The sequence below is a fragment of the Chionomys nivalis genome, chromosome 11 (genome assembly GCF_950005125.1).
Source record: "Chionomys nivalis chromosome 11, mChiNiv1.1, whole genome shotgun sequence".
Classification (NCBI taxonomy): Eukaryota; Metazoa; Chordata; class Mammalia; order Rodentia; family Cricetidae; genus Chionomys; species Chionomys nivalis.
The window spans coordinates 46709855-46730874 of record NC_080096.1 but is presented as its reverse complement, the minus strand read 5'-3'; the positions used below and the strand labels follow the sequence as shown (position 1 = coordinate 46730874).

General features: G+C 40.3%; 1 protein-coding gene and 1 pseudogene across 1 annotated transcript in view; one reads left to right on the top strand and one right to left on the bottom strand.

Moving 5' to 3' along the window:
• Positions 1-11605: 11605 nt before the first annotated feature.
• Positions 11606-12141, bottom strand: LOC130884305 (60S ribosomal protein L11-like; annotated as a pseudogene).
• Positions 12142-14700: 2559 nt separating this feature from the next.
• Positions 14701-21020, top strand: part of Ube2u (ubiquitin conjugating enzyme E2 U) — a 45554-nt gene continuing 39234 nt past the window's right edge. Inside the window, exons 1-3 of the mRNA XM_057785232.1 lie at positions 14701-14818; positions 17079-17160; positions 18156-18248. Of these exons, the coding sequence (XP_057641215.1) occupies positions 14753-14818; positions 17079-17160; positions 18156-18248 (241 nt within the window). The 5' untranslated portion in view covers positions 14701-14752. The remainder of the gene's footprint in view (positions 14819-17078; positions 17161-18155; positions 18249-21020) is intronic.

Genomic DNA, 21020 nt, shown 5'->3' with positions numbered 1-21020 from the left:
TCTACCTGCTCTGGTCTCAAGTTATACTGTAGAGCTATAGTAATAAAAACAACATGGTATTTACATAAAACAGACACACTGATGAGTGGAATCAAATTGAATACCCACACATAAGTCTACACATCTATGGACACCTGATTTTTTTTTTTACAAAGAAGCCAGAAATGTACACTGTTTGGAAAAAACAAAACAAAACAAAACAAAAAAAACAGCATCTTCAACAAACACTGGTCAAACTGAATGACTAAATGTAGAAAAATTCAAAATAGATCCATTAGATTTATATTTATCATTCTGCACAAAATTTAACATAAAACAAGATATATTGAATTCAAAAGAAAAGAAAGTTGGAAATAGTCTTGAACTCACTGACACAAGAAATGATCTTCTGAACAGGACACTGATAGCATATATACTAAAAATGACAATTAATAAATTGAACCTCAGAGATCTGTGTCATGCTCAACCATCACCAGAGAAGTTTCTCCTTCTAGTAGGTGGGAACTAACAGAGGGGTCTACAACTGGACAGTGTACAGAGAATGAGAGATGTTGGAACACTCAATCCTAAATGGGATGTCTTCATCAAACCACTCTCCTCAGGGAGCTATAAAGAAGAGGAGACAGGACCAGAAAAATAATGTCTTTAATATATAAGAGGACATATGTTCATAGGAACTCACAGAGACAGTGGCAACATGCACAGAGCCTATACAGGGTCAAGTCAGAGATACTTGTAGAACTGGAAGTGGGTGTAAGAGCCAAAGTTAACCTGTAAACCCCACATGCCCAAGGACCAAGTAACTTCTTAGAATGCTGGGAGTTGATCTTGGTGAATAACAAACCCACTGGGGAAATTTGGTGGCCACATGATTTTGTCTTTAAAAAGTTCCATGTATCTCATCACCACTCCCTAGGATTCCAAATCATGTGCTGGGTAGTATTTAATTAAAGTTTGCATCAAATTTGACTCAAAATTGTGGGATTGGTCTTTCCTCTTGAGAATCTCTGGATTAACTTTTGGAAGCCCTAGTGAGATGAGAAAGACTATTCCACCACAAATTCTGATGTTAGTATCTTTACTCTGGCTTGGGGGATCCCAGACAATGAATGGTCTTGCTCAAAAAGGAGATATCAAGAACTTTTGATAAGTCTTGAAGCCTTTTTAGCTTCCTATGATACTTTTCTATCTGGTTTCTAGATTCTGGTTCTGGGGTACTATCTTAATTAGGGTTTCTATTATGGTGAAGAGACACCATGACCACAGCAACTCTTACAAAGAAGAAACATTAAATTGGGGTGACTTATATTTTCATTTTATTTTAGTTCATTAATATTATAGGACAACATGGTGGTATGCAGGAAGACATGGAAGACATGGTACTAGAGAGGTGAGAGTCCTACATCTTGACTTGCAAACCACAGGAAGTGGTCTGAGACACTGGATGGTATTATATATGAGATGTCAAAGGCCACCTCCCCAGTGATACACTTCCTTCAACAAAAGAATGCCTACTCCAATGAGACCACACCTCCTAATAGTGCCATTCCCTATGAGCTTATAGAGGCCAATTACATTCATACTACCACATTTCACTCTCTGGCCCCCATAAGCTTATAATAATACTATAATCCAAAATGCATTTAATAAAACTTCAGAAGTCCCTATAGTCTATCCCAGTCTTAACAGTGTTTAAAAGTTCTAAGTCCCTTTTGAGATTCATGCACTCTCTTAACTATAATCTCCTATAAAATCAAAATCAAAAAGTGATCACATACTTCAAACATATTGCACAAGATATACATTACCATTCTAAAACACAAGGAAGGGAACATAGTGAAGAAATACTGGACCAAATCAAGACTGAAAACTAGCTGGGCAAACTCTGAACTCTGTGTTTCATGTCTGACATCAAAACACTCTTCATTCAGATCTCCAACTCCTTTCAGCTTTGTGGACTGCAATACACTTCCTTCTCTTAGGCTGGTTCCACTTTCTGTTAGAAGCTCTCCTCAGCAGGTATCATACAGCTCTGGCATCTCCAACATCTTGGGGTCTCCAAAGCAATATAGGCTTCTCCTTCACAGTTTCACCTAATGGCCTCTCTAGGCCTCCTTTCAGGGATACCCCTGACATTTGCCTGGCTTCACCAATTTTTGTGGTTGCATAGGCAAATTCTTTTATCCTTATCTCTAAAACCAGAACCACATGACCAAAGCTACCAAGTTCTGTTGTTTACTAGCACTGGGATATGGCCCCATTATTCAATTATATCTTCACCCATTTTCTGGTTTTGGTGCTTACCTTCACTGCCTAAGTTTGGCTGTCCTTGAGCTTGCTCTATAGACTAGGCTGGCACCAAACTCAGAGATCTTTCAGTCTCTGCCTCCCAAGTGCTAGAATTAAAGACATGCACCACCACACCCAGCTCTAAGCTTTTCTTTAATTCTTTTTCACAAGTTGGAAATCTAGCTGGATGGGATCTTGTACTGAGGGCATCACTCCCTTTATTCTATTTCTTAATTTATCTCCTTGAACACAGAACTTAGCTCTTTTCCAATTCCTGGTGCTCCTTTTCTCCTCAAATTGTTCTACATCTTGTATTTTTCCTTGCTTAGCTTGCTCCTTTTCATTATAAATCATTAGAGTTATCACTAATAACCACATGACAGAGTCTATACTAGTCTGTTTTGAGAATTCCTCTGCCAATGGAATTAATCCAAAACTTTTCACTTTAGCCTTAGGCAGACTCTTAAGATAAGGTCACATATTAAAATTCTTCTCCTCTGAAACCTCTTGAGTCAGGTCCCACAGTTCATCAAATCACACTTAACACCATTGTCTTCTATGCTCCTACTAGTATGGCCCATTTAGCAACACTAAAAACATCCAACTGCTTTTCTAATCCACAGTCTAAAGGTTCCTATACCTTCAAACACAGGCATCATCTGGCCTATCATACCAATCCCCCACTCCCAGTACCAACTTCTGTCTTAGTTAGGGTTTCTGTGGCTATAATGAGACATCATGGCCACAGCAACTCTTACAAAGGAAAACATTAATTGGGATGGCTTGCTTACAGTTCAGATGTTTAGTCCACTATCATCATGGTAGAAAGCAAGGCAGCATGCAGACAGACAAGGTGCTGGAGAAGTAGCTGAGAGTTCTTACATCTTGACCCATAGGTAACAAAAAGTGGTCTGAAATACGAGGCATGATTCGAAATTGTGGAAATGGTTTTTCTCAGGATTAATGGGGCAGGGGGAAGTGGACATACTCTCCCATCCTTAACCAAGAAGCTATCTCCAACTGACATCTACTTGCAAGGAAAAATTTAGTTTTCTCCAATGGAGTCTCATTGGGTATATTAACCACACTTAAGGATAGGTCTCATTCCCAGCAGTAGACAGTCAACACAAAATGAACTTTTTGTCTCATTTAAGCATTTTTTGGGGGGATCTTACTGGTCTTTTATCTGTATAATATGGTTTCTGATTTTGTTGTTTTGTGTATCTTATTATTTTCTTAAATTCTGATTTGTTTGTTTCCTTTGTTTGCTGTTTGTTTTCTAAAGAGAGAGAGAAGGGGCCTGGAATTTGATGGGTGAGGAGTTGGGGAGGATCTGGAAGGAGTTGGGAGAGAAAAAGAATGGTCAGAGTATATTGCATGTTTAAAAGAATTGGAAATACATAAGTAATTTTAAAATAAAGAACTTTGTACACTAGACTAGACAACTTACTCCTCCATCAGGAAGGCCCAATGGCCAGCGGCATGTCTCCGGCGTCCTTGGTTGTTGTCACAATCCTCTAAAAACTGCAATCCATCAAGACAGCTGCAGAATGTGTCCAAAAGGGTGACCGAGGGTACATTCATAGACATGGCATGTCACACCATATCCAGGCTTCCTTTTTCTAAAGGAAAGTCTAGAAGTCTCTGTTTTCAGCTACAGCAGCATAGGAGCTGGCTGGCCTTGAGTAAGTAAGGTTCCCTATTCCCTTATCTAGGAAGTGACTGATGCACAGCATCCTGGATAACAGGATTCTGGGAAGATAGTACAGCTAAGTGATAAGGTATGCACTTAGTGAACTTGGGGACCTGGCTCAATCACTCACACCACCATAAATAAATAAATAAATAAATAAATAAATAAATAAATAAATAAATAAATAAATAAGAAAGAAACCAAGGGCTTTGGCATCTCCCCATCACCCCTTCACAGACATACAGACTTATTAACTTCAGTTACTGAGCAACTATTTTCTCGCCTGAACCTTTATCTGTTTTATAGGTTTTGTTTTGTTTTTTTTAATGAACTAAATCATGGTAATTGTAGAGGAAAAAACTAGCAAAGTTCTCAGCAAATTCAGCCTGTACCATTTTACAGCTTTGTTTGTAATGCCAATCTTGCAGATGATTTAGTAAATCATATCTACATATGTACATGTAGATATAGACATAATTATATAAATGAACAAATAAGTATGCACCATGTGGTAGATGCTGAAAAACATCATATTATAATTCCTCATGTTTTATACAATTTTTATAAAAGAATACATTATTTTCCAGTGAAGTTAATGGAGTGCAAAATATTCTATTTACTTATTCATGCCTATAGTATAGTGTAGAACACCCTGCACTGATGCTGAAGAACGGGGGTGGGCTTTGCCCACCAACAGTTTCCAGCATCTCCCTTTTAACCGGCCCCCATACATACACAATAAGTAAGAACAGCTTAAGATGCATCCCTAGGCCATCCCTAAACCATATGCAATCCCCTACCCTTGCAAGCTGACTACCACTTCCAAGCCTGTCCCGTGTTGAATTTCTGGAACTACCCCTGGAGGCCAACCGTGGAAAGGCACATGAACGTGACCTGCAGGGAGGCAGCCTGGAATCTTGTGCCTTTTAGACACCCATCCACAACTGCACTCAGATATTATAAATGCCGTGTCTCCCGACAGATGGCATTTTCCGGTGGGGAAATGAAAGGAGAGCCAGTTCTCCTAAAACACTTCAGCACATGTAGCGTTCCAGGCGGACCCCGCATTCCTTCATCACAGACACCTCCAGCATCTTCCCCTAACATGGTTCTGAGCATGACTTTCATAACTTTGATTATGAGGGCTTGAGTGCCAGCCTGTCACAGGAAACAAATTGGGTGCTTTTTAATGGCCACGGTCCAAAACAAGTAAATGGCTTTTATCAAGTTATTACACAATTCTCACAAAAAAAAAAAAAAGAAAGAAAGAAAAAAGAAAAGAAAAAAAGTATCTTGGTACTGAAACTTCCATGCCAAACCAAGCCAGTTTGCAAGGGGCTCTTCTCCGTTAAGTCCATTGTCCCAGACACACCAGGGCCACACTAGCCAAAGCCTAGATGGTAAAATCAAAGCCAGTGTGTATTAGTTCTGAGCACTGTTGTTGCTCTGCTTAGCTCTAAACAGAGATTAGGAGGCTTACATCTCAGGTGCCTCGCAGGGAGAGATCATATTATTTTGCTAAATAATTCTGAAATCCGGGGCCTCCGACTTTGAAAAGATGAGCCAAGCGTGCCTTCAGCTGAGGCTTTTATTAGTGAAAATAAATGTTTTAAATGAGAAATTTCAGGAATCCAAGCCACTGAGCTTGGCTGCCCACCTCTTTCTTCCTGTTTGATCTTTGAAGATTAGCATTCGGTACTTTTCGTGACATTTATATTGAGGAAGGAATATAAGATTATTAAAAGCAGAGAAACTCAATATTGGGAACGCACATCAAAAGGTCCTCATGACAAAGAAGAGATCGTCTGATTTGAAGCCCGTGACTAGAAGCATGTGTGCCGCACTTATTTTCTGGTTAACAGCGTAACATACGTCAAAATATGATTTAAAACACTTCTCGCAGCTGAGCTGACATTTGGCGCTCCTCCACCTTCTTTTGCTCTTGAGGATGGGGCTTCAAATCCAAACGAGGTTAACACTTTGTACCGGGACATATTCCTGGTGGATGAGGAAAACAGTCTTTTTGTTGAAGTAAAATGAAAACATCTGTGCGGGTACCTAGGGAAAGAATTATTTTTAAAAAAGAAGGGGTGGGGGAGGGGGAAGGCCTGGTTTCAAAGCTGGAGACAGCTTCAGGGACATTGCATACGTCAAACAATTACACTGTCTGTTGCCCGGCTCACCAAGGATGATGAAAATTTGTATGTGAGAGGCAGTTGATCTTGAATTTTAAAAATTGCTCCTCCATATTTATCCCCTTGCTTTGTCCCAGAGTCACGTGGGAAGAGCTATTCACTGGTGTTCGAGTTCTTTTTGCGGTAAAGCAATGTGTCTTGATCAGCAGCTGTGTCCTCCCGATAGATATTACATTTGTTTGACATGGATGCAATCTGAGATAAAGTCAAGCCTCCCTGTTCTAAAAATCCAAAATGTAAAGGACTTCAAACTTTTGAGTTGCTGGCCCAAAATCCAGATTCAGATCTTGGTGCATTTTGGACTTCAGATCTAGGGGCTAGAAGTTCTTGTCCAGCAAAGTATATATCAATGTTCCAAAGTCTGGAAAACATTTCTAGTCCTAAGAATTTCTGAAGAAGCACACTCTCACTGCGTATAACAGCATCTCCACACTGCAGTCATTGATCACAATAGTTCCATCAACCTGATCCAGGCAGGGCTTGATATTGTTATCTTCTCAAGGTCTCACAGAGCATCGGCTGCTGTGATCTGGAATTCGAGTCCCCTTCTAAGCTCATGGGATTGTGGCAGAGCCCCATGTCTTGCAGTTGGTGGGTGGACGCTCTGATTCCAGTGTTACCCCTTGGTCATGTTTAGATGCTGTCCACACTAGCACATGGCCTCTTCCATTTTCAAGGCTAAACACAGACAATGAATCTGCCATGTGTGGATTCCCCTGATTTTCTGGATCACTGACATCTAGAATATCCTAGTTTCTTAGGGCTCACCTGAGTCAATTAGGTCCACACCATGAAATTTCCTCTACTCAAACACGAGTGTCCCACCTAACTTAACCATAGAACAAACCCCATTATGTTCACAACCCTGAAGATGACACAGGAATTATGTGTGTGTGTGTGTGTGTTTGTCTATGTCTGTGTGTCTGTGCCTATCATAAAAGAAATATACAAATCTCACCTTTCAAACCTCTAGGCCCATTTTTAGGAGGAAAAGACAAACGTGGAACTCTGAGAAGGCCTTAAGACTTATTTGAATCTCCTTTCCACCCAATGGAATGAAAATTCTAAAGTACAACATATAATTAACTATTTCCCAATGACTAAGCATTTTGAGCAATATATTTTATATCATATGTATAATCTGTATGCATTTATAAGTTACAGAAATCAAAGACAGTACTTTCTGAATGGATAAGAATACTCCTTTAAGCCAGGTGGTGGTGGCACATGCCTTTAATCCCAGGAGGCAGGATCTCTGTGAGTTCAAGGCCAGCCTGGTCTACAAGAGCACAAGAGCTAATTCCAGGACAGGCACCAAAGCTACAGAGAAACATTGTCTCAAACAAACAAACAAAAGAACACTCCTTTAATACCAAATACAAACAAACAAAAGAATACTCCTTTAATATCAAATACAAACAAACAAAAGAACACTCCTTTAATACCAAATACAAACAAACAAAAGAATACTCCTTTAATATCAAATACAAACAAACAAACAAACAAACAAAAGAACACTCCTTTAATACCAAATTGGGGGTAGGCATTATTTAACAAAGTGATGGTCTGCTTTTCCTGAATGGACAATTTAATGGGAGAGATGCTCAGGAAACTGTCAGGCTAGTCCCACCTGCTCTTCCTGCTCCACAGTCTCAATCCCCTACCTGTAACCACCCAAAGGCCACCACTCAACACCCAAATTTTTCGTATTCTCCTGCAGGGTCTAGCCTGGTGGGGGGTACGCCCCTCCCACTCAATACTCATTTTCCCACAAACCACCAGATTTGACCGGGATCCCACAACCAGTGCCAGTAACTTAATGTGGCTTTTCCACCTTCATTGCAGAGGAACTCTAGGCTGGGCACAGGATGCTTCTTAACTATCTGTCAAACCACAGGACTCCCCCATGTCAGATCCAAACTTTTCCTCAGATCTCTCTATCCTGACACTCCCAGCTTGGAGCATCCTATAAGCCAGGCCAATTCCCTCTGTTCATCTGCTTCACTTCACCAAGCTATTTCCAAACTCTAGACCCCCCAAAATCTTCTTTTCCCACAACATGCTTTATCCATAACAAACTCAGAACTAACAAAGGAAGTCCACATGCCCAGATCTCATTGCAAGAATAAACAAAACATGATAGATCAAACCAGTATCTTCTCTCCGAAGCCTACCAGTCTCATAGAAATGTGTCCCAAGGACAACTACGTAGATGAACTTTAGGACACAGAACTGAAGCGAATCAAGATCCTCATGAAAGAATTCAAGGACTTTAAAGAAAACACTGCTGCGGGAGCTCCTTCTGCTCCTTCAGCCAATAGCTGTTGAGATACCAGCCCACTGGGGCATGGTCTCTTTCTCTTTAAAAAGCAGTAGCAGCCCTCTGCTCCCTCTCTTGCTCCAGCGACTAAACTCCTTTCCTGGCTGTCATGTAGGAAGGTGTTCAGTAAGTTTTTCCCCCTCAAATAAATAACCCTTTGAATCCAAACTGGTGTGGGATTGTTTAGCGCTTTAAAACACAAAGAAACTGGCACAATGAAATCACAGAGAAACGGTTTCAGGAAAGCAAACAGCTGTCTGATGCCCAAGAAAACACTAGAAACAATGAGAACAAGCCAAGATGAAAGTGAATCCAATCAAAAGACTAAAAACACTGAAGAGGACCCAGGCTGAAATGAGATGGAAGTGAAACTCCATTGCTCAACTAGATAACTCAAAAGAAAGCTTTACAAGCAGAATGAATCAAACAGAAGACGGAATGGCAAGTCTCAAGGAGAAAAGGGGCGAGTCTAGGGGTTCTCAACCTGTGGGTTATGACCCCTTGTGGCTGAATGACCTTTTCATGGGGGGGGCACCAAAGTCCATCAGAAAACATATATTTCCAATGCTCTTCGGGACTGAGACAGCACTCCTCTATCTCTCTTCAGTCAGGTCTGCCCACATGCAGATGATATGTCCACCTGTGAGTACCCAAAGTGATGACATCATTGTGACAAACCCTTCACATACACCCAGACAAATACTGGTGTATGTCACAGGGTTGGCGCCATAATGTACTCATTCAGAACAGCCAAATGTGTGTAGAGCGCAGCTACTGTGTTGAAAGCAGTGGTACTGGAGGTAAAATGACACTTCATGAATTATAATTACAGGCTAAATGTAAAATCATGCACTATGAATATATTCAAATATACAGTGATATAAAACATGCATTTCTGTACCATAGGAACTTAATCAATCTGGATGCTGATTCATTTTTTTATATTCAGCTGTGATTGATGAGAATACTGCCCTCTGGTGATAAGTAATGGGTATGTAAAAAAAACAGAATGGGATAAACCATAGGAAACTTTAATGAACTGTGTTGACTGAACCAAGCCATGTATCATATTTTGTGTTATTAAAGTTATTGTTATATATTATTTTCACTAAAAAACCATCCCATGACAATGGATCAGGTAGAGAAAAATGTTAAATAAAGAAAATACAGTGAGGGTTTTTGGTTTTTGAGACAGGGTTTCTTTGTGTAGCCTTCACTATATTGGAACTATGTTCTTAGACCAGGCTGGCCTCGAACTCACAAAGATCCTCCTGTCTCTGCATCCCAAGTGCTGAGATTAAAGGCATGCACCACCACACCTGGCTATAGTGAGGATTTTTTATGGTATGGTTTTACCTTAATAATTACAGCAGGATTTGAGAAAGACCAGGGTGTTATTTGTTGTAAAGTTTTATCAGCTAATCTATGAAATTGAACAAATAAAACACCATTTAATGGCAGGCAGTTGAGCTTTGCTGTCAAATATATAATATATATTTATACATATAATATAGAATATAGAAACAAAGCTAATGGACTCATGAAGGAATTCTAGCCAATCCAAGCATGGCAAATATGACTCTGGCAGGCTTTGCCCTTTTTCTCCATTCCCTCTACCTTGCTAAGAATGATTCTATTATAGTCTTAAAGGTCTATTCCCTTATTTAGTCACTTCCTCCCCCTGAGAATGACTTCCAAAGTCCACTTGTCATCCAGAACTTAAAGCCCCCTTTGAATCACCTAATTAACATGCCCAATCAAAACAAAACACCCCATCCTAAGGGGATGAGGGCTCCCCTTTTACCTTTATAAACTGACATTTGACTACCGGGTCACACCAGTCTCCTCTCTGTCTAGAAGCAGTTCTTTGTCTCTAGGGACAAATACCCTGTCCCCTCTCTATTGTTCCCTTTCCCTTCTCCCTCATCTTTTATCTCCCGTTTTTGTCTCTTATTCCCTGTGCTTTTTTCCCCTGGAGCAAATAAATCTCCTTTGTGCTAAAAACCTACCAAAAACTGGTCCCTTTACTCATGAAAGCCAGATTTGATACTAGTGACAAGTACAACAAACAAAACATAGCAGCTATTGAAGCTTCATATTTGATGACACTCAGAATCACCAGCGCTATGAAACTTACCATTGCTGGGGATTTGCTGTTGCCAGCAGTCAAAGACATTGTTCAAATAATGATCAGAGATGAATTTGTGGTTCAGGATGTCCCTCTGTATATGTGTTGCTTTTATTAGATAATGAATAAATTAATAAAAGATAAATGTTTGGACCAAAGGCTTAGCAGAGTGAAAGCCAGATGGGAAATCAGAACAGAGATAGAGAGAGTAGGCAGAGTTAAAGAGATGCCATACAACTGCCGAAGGAGAAAGATGCCCACCAGAATATTACCAGGTAAGCCTCATGGCATTACATAGACGAATAGAAATGGGTTAATTTAAGATATAAATGTTAACCAGGAATATGCCTAAGTTATTGACCAAGCAGTATTATAATTAACATAGTTTCTGTGTGTTTATTCAGGTCTGAGCGGCTGGGAAAAACAAGCATTCTCCATTTATAAATTTGTTACCCAACTGAGTGCAATTTCCTTATCTAAAGACCCTATCTGGATAAGAATAGGTAATGTGTCCACTGGATACCAAGTCTGCGCTCCTGATCTGATGTCTTAGTATCTGTCTCCTAATTCTTTGTTCCTTGTTAGTCATTACTTTGCTTGCTACATTGTTTTTGTTGTTGCGTTTTTGATTTTTGGTTTTTGAGACAGGGCTTCTCTGTGTAGCTCTGGTTCTCCAGGAACTAGACCAGGTTGGCCTTGAACTCAGAGATCCGTCTGCCTCTGCCTCCTGAGTGTTGGGATTAAAGGTGTGCACCACCACTGCCCAGCATCTGCTGATATTCTTCATCAGCTAATCCAGGAAATTAAATATGCTCCACTTCCAATATTTAATGTCCAACTTGATGAACCTAGATGTCGCAAACTGTTCACAGTTACTGATTTGCATGAGGCATAGTAATGATGGCAACTTTAAAGATGGATTTCTTTTCTGAAAATCTTTTTTTTTTCTGAGAAAATTTTATTGGCCTTTTGGATAAAATTTATTTGCCAGGAAGAATGATCCCATCATACTTCTCCTGAAACCAGAACATGGCTTCCTCTTTGCTGATTCTGTGTTTGGCCCCAATGCAGCCTGTCCTGAGCTTCTTGTCTGAGATGCTGAAATCTGGCCTGCCCAGCACCACATAGAAGTCTAATCCGTAGATTCCATGCCTGGGTCATATTTGATGCCCAGGTCAATGTGTTCTGGAATCCCAAAGTCGAAGTTCCCAGTATCTGAGAAGTTATTTTTCCACAACTTATCCTCCCGCACCTTCAGGCCTTTCTCCAGAATCTCTTCTGCCTTGGCTCCATGGACAGTGCAGTGAACAGCAATCTTTTCATTTCTCCTGATGCCGAAGGACCTCATGGTGTACCTAGCTTTGGAAAAGACAGGTGTCTGGCCTGTGAGCTGCTCCAACACCTTGGCTGCCCGGGTCAGTCTGTCCCCGCTCTCCCCAACACAGATATTGAGGCAGAGCTTGCGGATGCGAAGTTCCCGCATGGGATTCTCCTTTTCACCTTGATCTTGCGACATGATGGAGGACAGGAAGAGAGAGCAGGACTTCCCTCTGCAAATCTCCTGAAGCAACTACTCCATGTGATGTATTTGACACAGCTGGTTCATTCCTGAAAGAACAAAAGCTCTCTAGGGGAAAGGTTTGTGGTGTTTGCACAGAGAATATAGGGCTAGAGGAATATACCTCAACACAATAAAAGCTATATAAAGGAAATGCATAGCCAACATTATCCTAAATGACAAATATCATAAAGCAATCCCACTGATGTCAGGAATAAGACATGGATTCCACTATTTCCACTCCTTTTCTATATGTACTCAAATAACTAGCTGGAGCAATAAAGCAAAAAATAAATAAATAAATAAATAAATAAATAACCAGAAATTAAGGGAATACAAATAGGGAACAAAGAAGTCAAATTATCCCTATTCTTATGAATAATACTACAGTAGAGATGGTACTATACAATCCCAAAAATTCTACCAAAAAACTTCTAGAAATGATAAATTTAGCAATGTGGCAAGATACAGAATCATTTATACAAATCAATAGATTTTCTATACACAACAACAAACATTCAGAGAAGGGGATCCTGGACACACTCCCATTCACAATAGCCTCAAATAAAATATCTAGCAATTAACATAACCAAGGAAGTGAAGGACCTCTGCAAAGAAGAGACTTTAAACCTTTAAAGAAAGAGATAAAGACACTAGCAAATGGAAAGACATCCGTGGTCATGGATTAATAGAATAGCAAAAAATGATGGTTCTCCCTAAAGCTATTTCCAGACACAATGCAATCTCAATGAAAACCCCTGTCTCACTCATCACAGAAATTCACATGAAACCGCAAAAGATCCTGAATAACCAAAACAATCCTGAGCAAAAGAACAGTACTGAGAGATTGCCATTCCAGATCTTAAGATACATGACTGAGGGGCTGGAGAGACGGCTCAGAGGTTAAGAGCATTGCCTGCTCTTCCAAAGGTCCTGAGTTCAATTCCCAGCTACCACATGGTGCCTCACAACCATCTGTAATGGGGTCTGGTGCCCTCCTCTGGCCTGTGGGCATACACACAGACAGAATATTGTACACATAATAAATAAATAAATGAATATTTAAAAAAAAGATACATGACTGAGCTACAGTAATAAACAATACGGTATTGGCACAAAAACAGACAAGTAGACCAGGGGACTAAAGACCCAAACATGAGCACTCATAACTTCAGCCACTTAATATTTAACAAGGACATAAGAAACATTCACTACAGAAAAGCTCATCAGCAAATGATGCTGGGGAAACTGGGTGCCTACGTGCAGAAGGATAAAATTAGATCCATATCTATCATCGTGCACAAAAGCTAGCTCCAAATAGGTGGAAGACTGAAGACTGAAATCGCCAGAAGAGAACTTGACCAGCGCCCACCGTGATACTGGTGTAGGAAAGAATTTCTTGAATAGGACTCATTTGCTCAATAATTAAGGCCAGCAATTGACAAGTCAAGTTCATGAAATCAAAAAACTTCGGCACAGCGAAGGAAATAAAAGCATTTATATTCGAATGGGGAAGAAAACCAGTGGTGGAAACACGGTAATCATATGCAAAGATGACCTTTAAAATGATGAAGACGGAGGCATTATGATCTGGGGAGGTAGCAAGGTCTCATCAGAGCGTTTTAATCAGCACACATAAGCTCACGTATTAGTTTCTGTCTATGGTGCGGGTCCTAGGAGAGGATGTTCTGTGTCTAGGAGAGGCAAAGCCGTTAACTTCAGTGAAGTTCGGTGAATGCGTGCAAGCTCTAAAGAGGAGGGCTGGGGTTGCTTTCAGCTATCCAGCTTGGAAAAGACGTGAATAAATTGGGGTAGAAGCCTAGCTAGGAAGCAGGAATGGTTTGGGTTGTAGTTTGGAAGTGATGAGCTTTGGGTACCAGCCACGTAGCTGACTGTCCCTGACAGTCAAAGAGAAAGGCTCACGGTGAGCAGGCGTTCTCGAGAGGCTTCTGCAATTTACAGTTCAAGTCTTGGGACACAGGGAAGGCCCTCTACACCTGCGGTGTCCCGGTTCACTGAGAGGCGGGGATTGTCGTCTTGAATGCTGACTTCATTGGCCTTCCCCACTGACACTGTTCATCGATTGGCTAAGAGGATTTACAATCCCGTAGCTAAAGCCGACAACTTCAATGCAGCACCTCCTTCAGAGGCCTGTTGCTTAGCAACTGGTTTCCTTAGTCGAGCTGAGCCGACACAGCTTTATTTCACCTGCGAGGTAAAAGAGAATTTGCTAGCGCTGCTTCAGGCTTGCCCTTTCCTTTCCGTCTTCACGTGCCAATACGCGGTCTTCTCTCAAGTGGTTCCCCGAGTTTGTCTTGGGGGGTGGTGCCTGGCAGTGAGACACCTCAGATAAGAAGGACTCCAGTCCTCCTTCTAGAAGTCCTCACTTGGAAGGGTCAGAGGAGGGAAAGAAAGTCATTGTTAAATCGTAATCTTAGCGGTCATTTAACTGGAGAGCTAGTAACCGTTAACCAGGGGTCAGAGGATGACCTGAGACCCTTGTCAAGAGCTCTGCCCAGAGTAAACCGGATAGTTCAGGGACAGGTGGCAGTCCCTCCGCTGCCTCAGCATGTACTCCAGAGCTTACATCTTGCTGGAAAGAGAGTTCAAGGAGTTACAGCACAAGAGAAATGAGGTAAGTACAGGGCGTGGAGGGTTCTGCTTCATCCCGTGAGACTGTTTAAGAAGCAGGTTAGTCCGTGCTTACTCTATCAGCCATGATTTAGCTACACCGACTTTCCCACTACAGTATTCCAGAATTATAACTACTGTTTCAAAGTCATGAGGGGTAACAATTGTAAGTACATCATGAGGGGTGATTTCTCTAAGCTGAAACCCTGGGCATCAGAGTGTGTCGAGGAGTGACTGACAGATTCGGTCATACTCATTAATATTGTAAACTAAGTAGCCTTTCTTTTTCCTACGGGCGGGCGAACTAGCACTCAGAAAGATTCAGTGTAGATTTGTACCCCAGGATCCACTCCATCACTTTCTGAGCATTTGTTTAGAGATCTGTGTTCCACTGCATACTCCCTAGACCTTTTTTCTTTTACCAACACAAGGCATAGGTGTCTTTGCCTCCTAATATTAATGCAGCAGAAAAAAATAAACACGCTTTGCCCCAGTGACCCCGGTGAAGTTATTGGCATTCATTTGTGCCATGGGCTTATTTATGGAAAATGAAAAATGAATGAGAGGGAGAAATGGGGAAAGGCTTTTAAAAACAGAAACAAAGCCATCTTTAGAAGAGTGTGTGCAGTGGTACCAACAATAGCTCTGTTGGTGACGATTCAGAATACATGTTCCATTTCACTCCTACTATAAACACAATTTTTAAAAACCCTCTGGAGATGCTCGGATCAACTATATAAACATTACAGATGCATGGACCTCGTGCCGAATAACACTTCTGCTCAGTCCAAATGTTGTTGTTCTCTGGCATAAAAGAATCGAGTGATGGGTTAGAGCAGTGCAGATAATGCAGAAAGACAAATACAGTGTTTGCTTTGATAGTCACCTCATGTACGTATTCACGACGCTGGCTCAGAAAGAATTTGCTGAACTTATTCAAGTATACTCAGCATAGCTGTCACGGTTTTCTGTGAAGCACATTCTTGAATCTCCATAGAAACAATACTTAAATGTAGGAAAAGTTTGTTTTTATATACAAGATTAACGTGGGAATTTTTATTTTATTTATTTTCTTAAATCAGTTTTATAAAATTTAATATAAAAAACTCACACACCAAAATTAACCAAACCGAAAGTACATACATTCCAATGAACTTCCACACAATTAAAACGGCCATTCAGAAAAGAGATTATGTAAAATAAAGAGAAAAAAAAAAAAGAAAAGAGGTTATGGAGCTTCACATTGGATTTTACACTTTCACTATTGAATGTAGTTTAATGCATTTATCTATTACCAAAAGCAAACCAAAAAAAAAAAAAAAGGCAGAGTTAGAACTAGAAAAACAATTAGCTTTTGTTGTATGTTGTTTTTGCTCTTTTTGCTTTTTGGGAGACCATCACCCAGCTCCCAAATAAATCATACCGAGTTTTATTATTACTTATAAATGTCCGGCCTTAGCTTGACTTGTTTCTTGCCAGCTTTTCTTACCGTAAATTAACCTGTCTACCCTTTTCCTCTGGTCTTTTATCTTTCTTCCTCCTGTGTATCTTACTCTCCCTCTTACTCCGTGACTGGCTGGGTAATGGCCCCTGACGTCCTCCTCCCTTGTTCTCTCATGCCTCCTCTCCTCTTTTATGCTTCTCTCTGTTTGCCAGTCCTGCCTGTCCTCGTTTCTGCCTCACTATTGACCATTCAGCTCTTTATTAGGACCATCATGTGTTTTAGACAGGCAAAGAATTACAGCTTCATGGAGTTAAACAAGTGTGGCATAAACAAAAGTCACACACCTTAATATTTCCCAATAAACTTTATATTCTCTTTTACACATAAAACTCCAACTCATAAGTACAATGGACTTGAGTTTAGACTTTTTAGTGAAAATGACCCTACATCCTACCTTCCATATGGCATCCATCATCTTCAGGAACTTTCAGGAAACACATGCTTTCCAATCCCCCACCATTTCCTCCTTTTCCCATTGGGATCTTAAATGGCCACGCCCCACGCCCTGCACATATGCAGTCCTTATTTCCCGGTCCCATTAGCAACTTCTACTCTTAGCAATTGGTTTTTAATTTACTATTATTTTAAGTGTTTCCTGGCATCTACCTTAAGACAAACAATACCTCCTCCCCACATCAACAAATAAACTCTAAGAAAAAAGTCAAAATGTTGAAATTCATTGAACCCCAGAATCTGATTTTCAAAGATACAAAGACTATTTTAGTCTGTTTTCTTTCTTTCTTTCTTTTTTTAATGACAGGGAATCATTGCTTTTCCTACAAGAGAAGACATGATGAGCTGGGAAGCTCAGATTGAAGGGCTTCAGAATTCCATCTGGGAAGGTTCGTGTTTCCAAATTCAATGTCTCCAGAGGGGATGGGTGAGTGGGGGAGGACTGAGAACAACTCCACGGCCTCACTCTTATTCCCTCATGTTACTGTATTGTTTTTCTTTTACAAAAAATTTATGTCTTTATTATTTTTATGCAATAGAATTTGTGATTTGTCTGCATGTATGTCTGTGTGAATGTGTTGGATGCCCTGAAACTGGAGTTACAGGCTTTTACAGCTGCCCTGAGAGTGCGAGGAACTGAACCTGGGTCCTCTGGAAGCGCAGCCAGTGCTCTAACCACTGAGCCATCTCTCCAGTCCCATGTTACTGCATTTCAAAGAAGCAAACACAATAGAGTGTATTGATCAAGATTATTTGCCAATAGTCTCCGTGAAATCAGAGAATACCTATCAAAATTCCTGTTGACTTCAGCATTCCACAGTTATTTCTTGGTTTTCCCTTTGTAATTTTCCCCTAAATTTCCAGAAGTCAAATCCTCAAGGAAACTGGCCCACTATAAACTATAACAACTCTGAGTTATTTCGATTATTTATTTAAAAGAGATTCTTTGGGCAAAGTGGGTAAGACAAACATATACAACAACAACAACAACAACAGTAAAATATACTATATACTATACACTGCATGTGTGTGTGTGTGTGTGTGTGTGTGTGTGTGTGTGTGTGTGTAGTATATAAATATTCTACCCGCTGCTAGGGATCTTGGAGAGAATGCCAAGGAAGGGAGGTGGATTAGCAATTCCACCCGCAAGAGTCAGGAAGGCTTTCTAAGGAAGCAACATTTGAGTTGACACATGAGTACAAGCCAAGCTCTAAAGGAGAAGAAGGACATTCATGTTGCAGGCAGGAAAGGTTGCTGCAGTTTCTGGGAAGGAGGAGATCAGCCAATGAGAGGAGGCAGTGTGCCAGGGATGGAGGGAGGGAGTGTTCAATCAGGCTAGAGCTAACCATAACACTTTAATGGCATCATTATTTCTGTATTACAGGATTTCTTTTTCACTTGACAATAGATTTTACACCAGAGTACAACCTTGTTCCTCCAGTTGTGAAATTTCTAACAATTCCTTTCCATCCAAATGGTAAGAACTAAGTGAGACTCTTATTATTGTTTTATTGTGACTTTGTCTATGCAATCTTTTTTTATGGGGGGGGTAGTGTTTAAAAGCCATGGTCCCCTTTAGCAACTTACAGTTAAAGTCAGAATACTCATTGGAGAAACTTTAAAAGGCAGAAAAATTGGCAATGTCTTTGAATCCGAATAGTTAGTATAACAACATTTATGATATTTTACCATAGCTCCTCATTTTCCTGTGTACAGTTTTCTGCATAGTTAAGTTGTTACATAGAGTTTTGAATTTGGCTTTAGTTTAGATAGTGTGTCATTTTCCTGCATTTTAAAACTTCTTGTTTTTAATAATGTGTGTGTGTGTGTGTGTGTGTGTGTGAAGAAGTGGTGATTGTGCGCATAATTGTGGTGCCAGTGGAGGAGAGAAGAGGGTTTCGGGTCCCCTGGAGATAGCAGCTATGAGCCATCCAGCGTGAGTGCTGAGAACCAAACTCAGCAAGTCTCTTGAGCCATCTCCCCAGCCCCTTTCCTGCATTTTCATACATCTGTCAAAGATCATTTTAAATGGCTGGATAGTCCACATGTTCATGCATCATTTATTATTTTAGTTGAATCTAATTTTTCATTTTATAAAAATAATACACCAGACAGCTTAATCTTTGGGAAAAGAAATACGTTAGATTGTTCTGCTGAGTTCTCCATAAAGGGATTGCCTGAAGCTTTAAATTTTCTTTAGTTGGGTTCTAAGATAGAAGACAGCCTAGGGTAACTGTTTGTGGGCTTGTGCAGGGGCCTTTCCATGATACTACAGAAAACCATGACTTCTAAACATAAATGTTTACAGACCTCTATAGCTATGCACGTTATAAACAAGCTAAAAAAATAACAAAACTGCATTCTGAAGACTCAAGGACCATTCATGGTACAGGACAGAATATCTATACGGCATAAAGAACCCTTGTGAACTAGCAGAAAGCAGTGTGAAACCCATGAACAAACACTGGATAGACAGAACACAACAAAACAATCTCATTGTGAAGAATATAGATAAAAATTAAAGCGCAACATATCATGATTCGTCACTTCTGCTTACAGAACATTGAAAGACATTAAAATTCAATTCTAGTGGGCTTGAACAGACATTATCCCCCGCCATAATGGGACCTTTTAGGGAAGTGACTTGACACTTTCTAATCACATATAAAATCCATATATCCTACAGGCCAAAATCCCAGGTTTATAGATTATTCTGTTAGATATAATAGCACAAAAGTATACTCTATTGAAGAATGATCATTCACAGTAGATTTAACCATGGCCTTGTGGCAGCCTCTCCCGTACATTTCAAATCATCTCTGGATTACTTAACAATAAAAATGCTATGTGCATGGCTGTGCTACTACATTGTTTCATAAATAATAACAAGAAAAATGTCCACACAAGTTAAATATGAATGCTAATTTTTCTGAGTATTTCTGATACTCAGTTGAATCCATGGATTCAAAACCAATGCTTACAGGGATCCCACTATAATGACAATATCCGTTGACATAGGAATCTTTTTTTTTAACCACAGGAAGTTTTTTTTTTAAATATTTATTTATTATGTATACAATATTCTGTCTGTGTGTATGCCTGCAAGCCAGAAGAGGGCACCAGACCTCATTACAGATAGTTGTGAGCCACCATGTGGTTGCTGGGAATTGAACTCAGGACCTTTGGGAGAGCAGGCAATGCTCTTACCCTCTGAGCCATCTCACCAGCCCAACCACAGGAAGTTTTTAAGTAAAACTCTAAGACTACATCTTTCCTCTATATAGAAAAGGAAGACTATGAAAGCTGGATTTTCTTGGTCACTGCAGTCCCTAGAATCATCATTGCTTGGCACATAGTAGGTGCTTACATATCTTTTTAATAAGCTTATCTCAAGGGCCAGTAAAGTGATCCAGCAGGGAGGGGCACTTGCTGAGCAACCTGACAAGCCCCAGAACCCACATTGTGGAAGGAGAAAAATGATTCCCTCAGGTTGTCCTCTGACCTCTAGACATATACTGAAGTTCATGTGCATGTGCACACACACACACACGCACACACACATGCACACACATACACAAATAAATGAATGTAAGTAAATTTTAATAAATAAATACAGCTAGAAATATGTTGCAATTTATTTTAAATGAAAAAGAACACTTTGAAAATAAAATATAAAGTATCCTCTCACATAACAAACACATGAGCACTTACAGGTATAAGGTGGAAGTCTGTAGATCAGTGTGGCATAAGAGTGGAATTGATAGGCAGGGAACATTCAGGTTTTACCTTATATTTTCTTGTTTACCCTTTTTCTCCATAGTCCACTATTATCTTTGTAATTAAAATCTACTTTTGAAATTGGGCAAATGACTTGTGCAATCGTAAGGGGTTGACTTCAAATCCCGAGCAGGCATATAGAAACCCAGCCATGACCACCCATACCTATAACGCCAGCCCCGCGGAGGGAGGGGCTGTGAGCAAGGGGATTGCTGGAGCTTGCTGACCATAAACCTACACCAGTTTCAATGAGAGACCCTCTCTCCACGAAGTAAGACGAAGACGGATAGAGCAGAGTACCTGACCTCCTCCTCTGACTTCTAGGTATTACAGGCATGCACACCCACACACACATGTGCATGTCAATCACACACATACACACTCACACATGAGCCTCAAAAAAAAATCCTGTATTTGAAATGTATAATATCAAATTACTACACCAGGAGCCTATAATCAGCCAAAGCTGGTG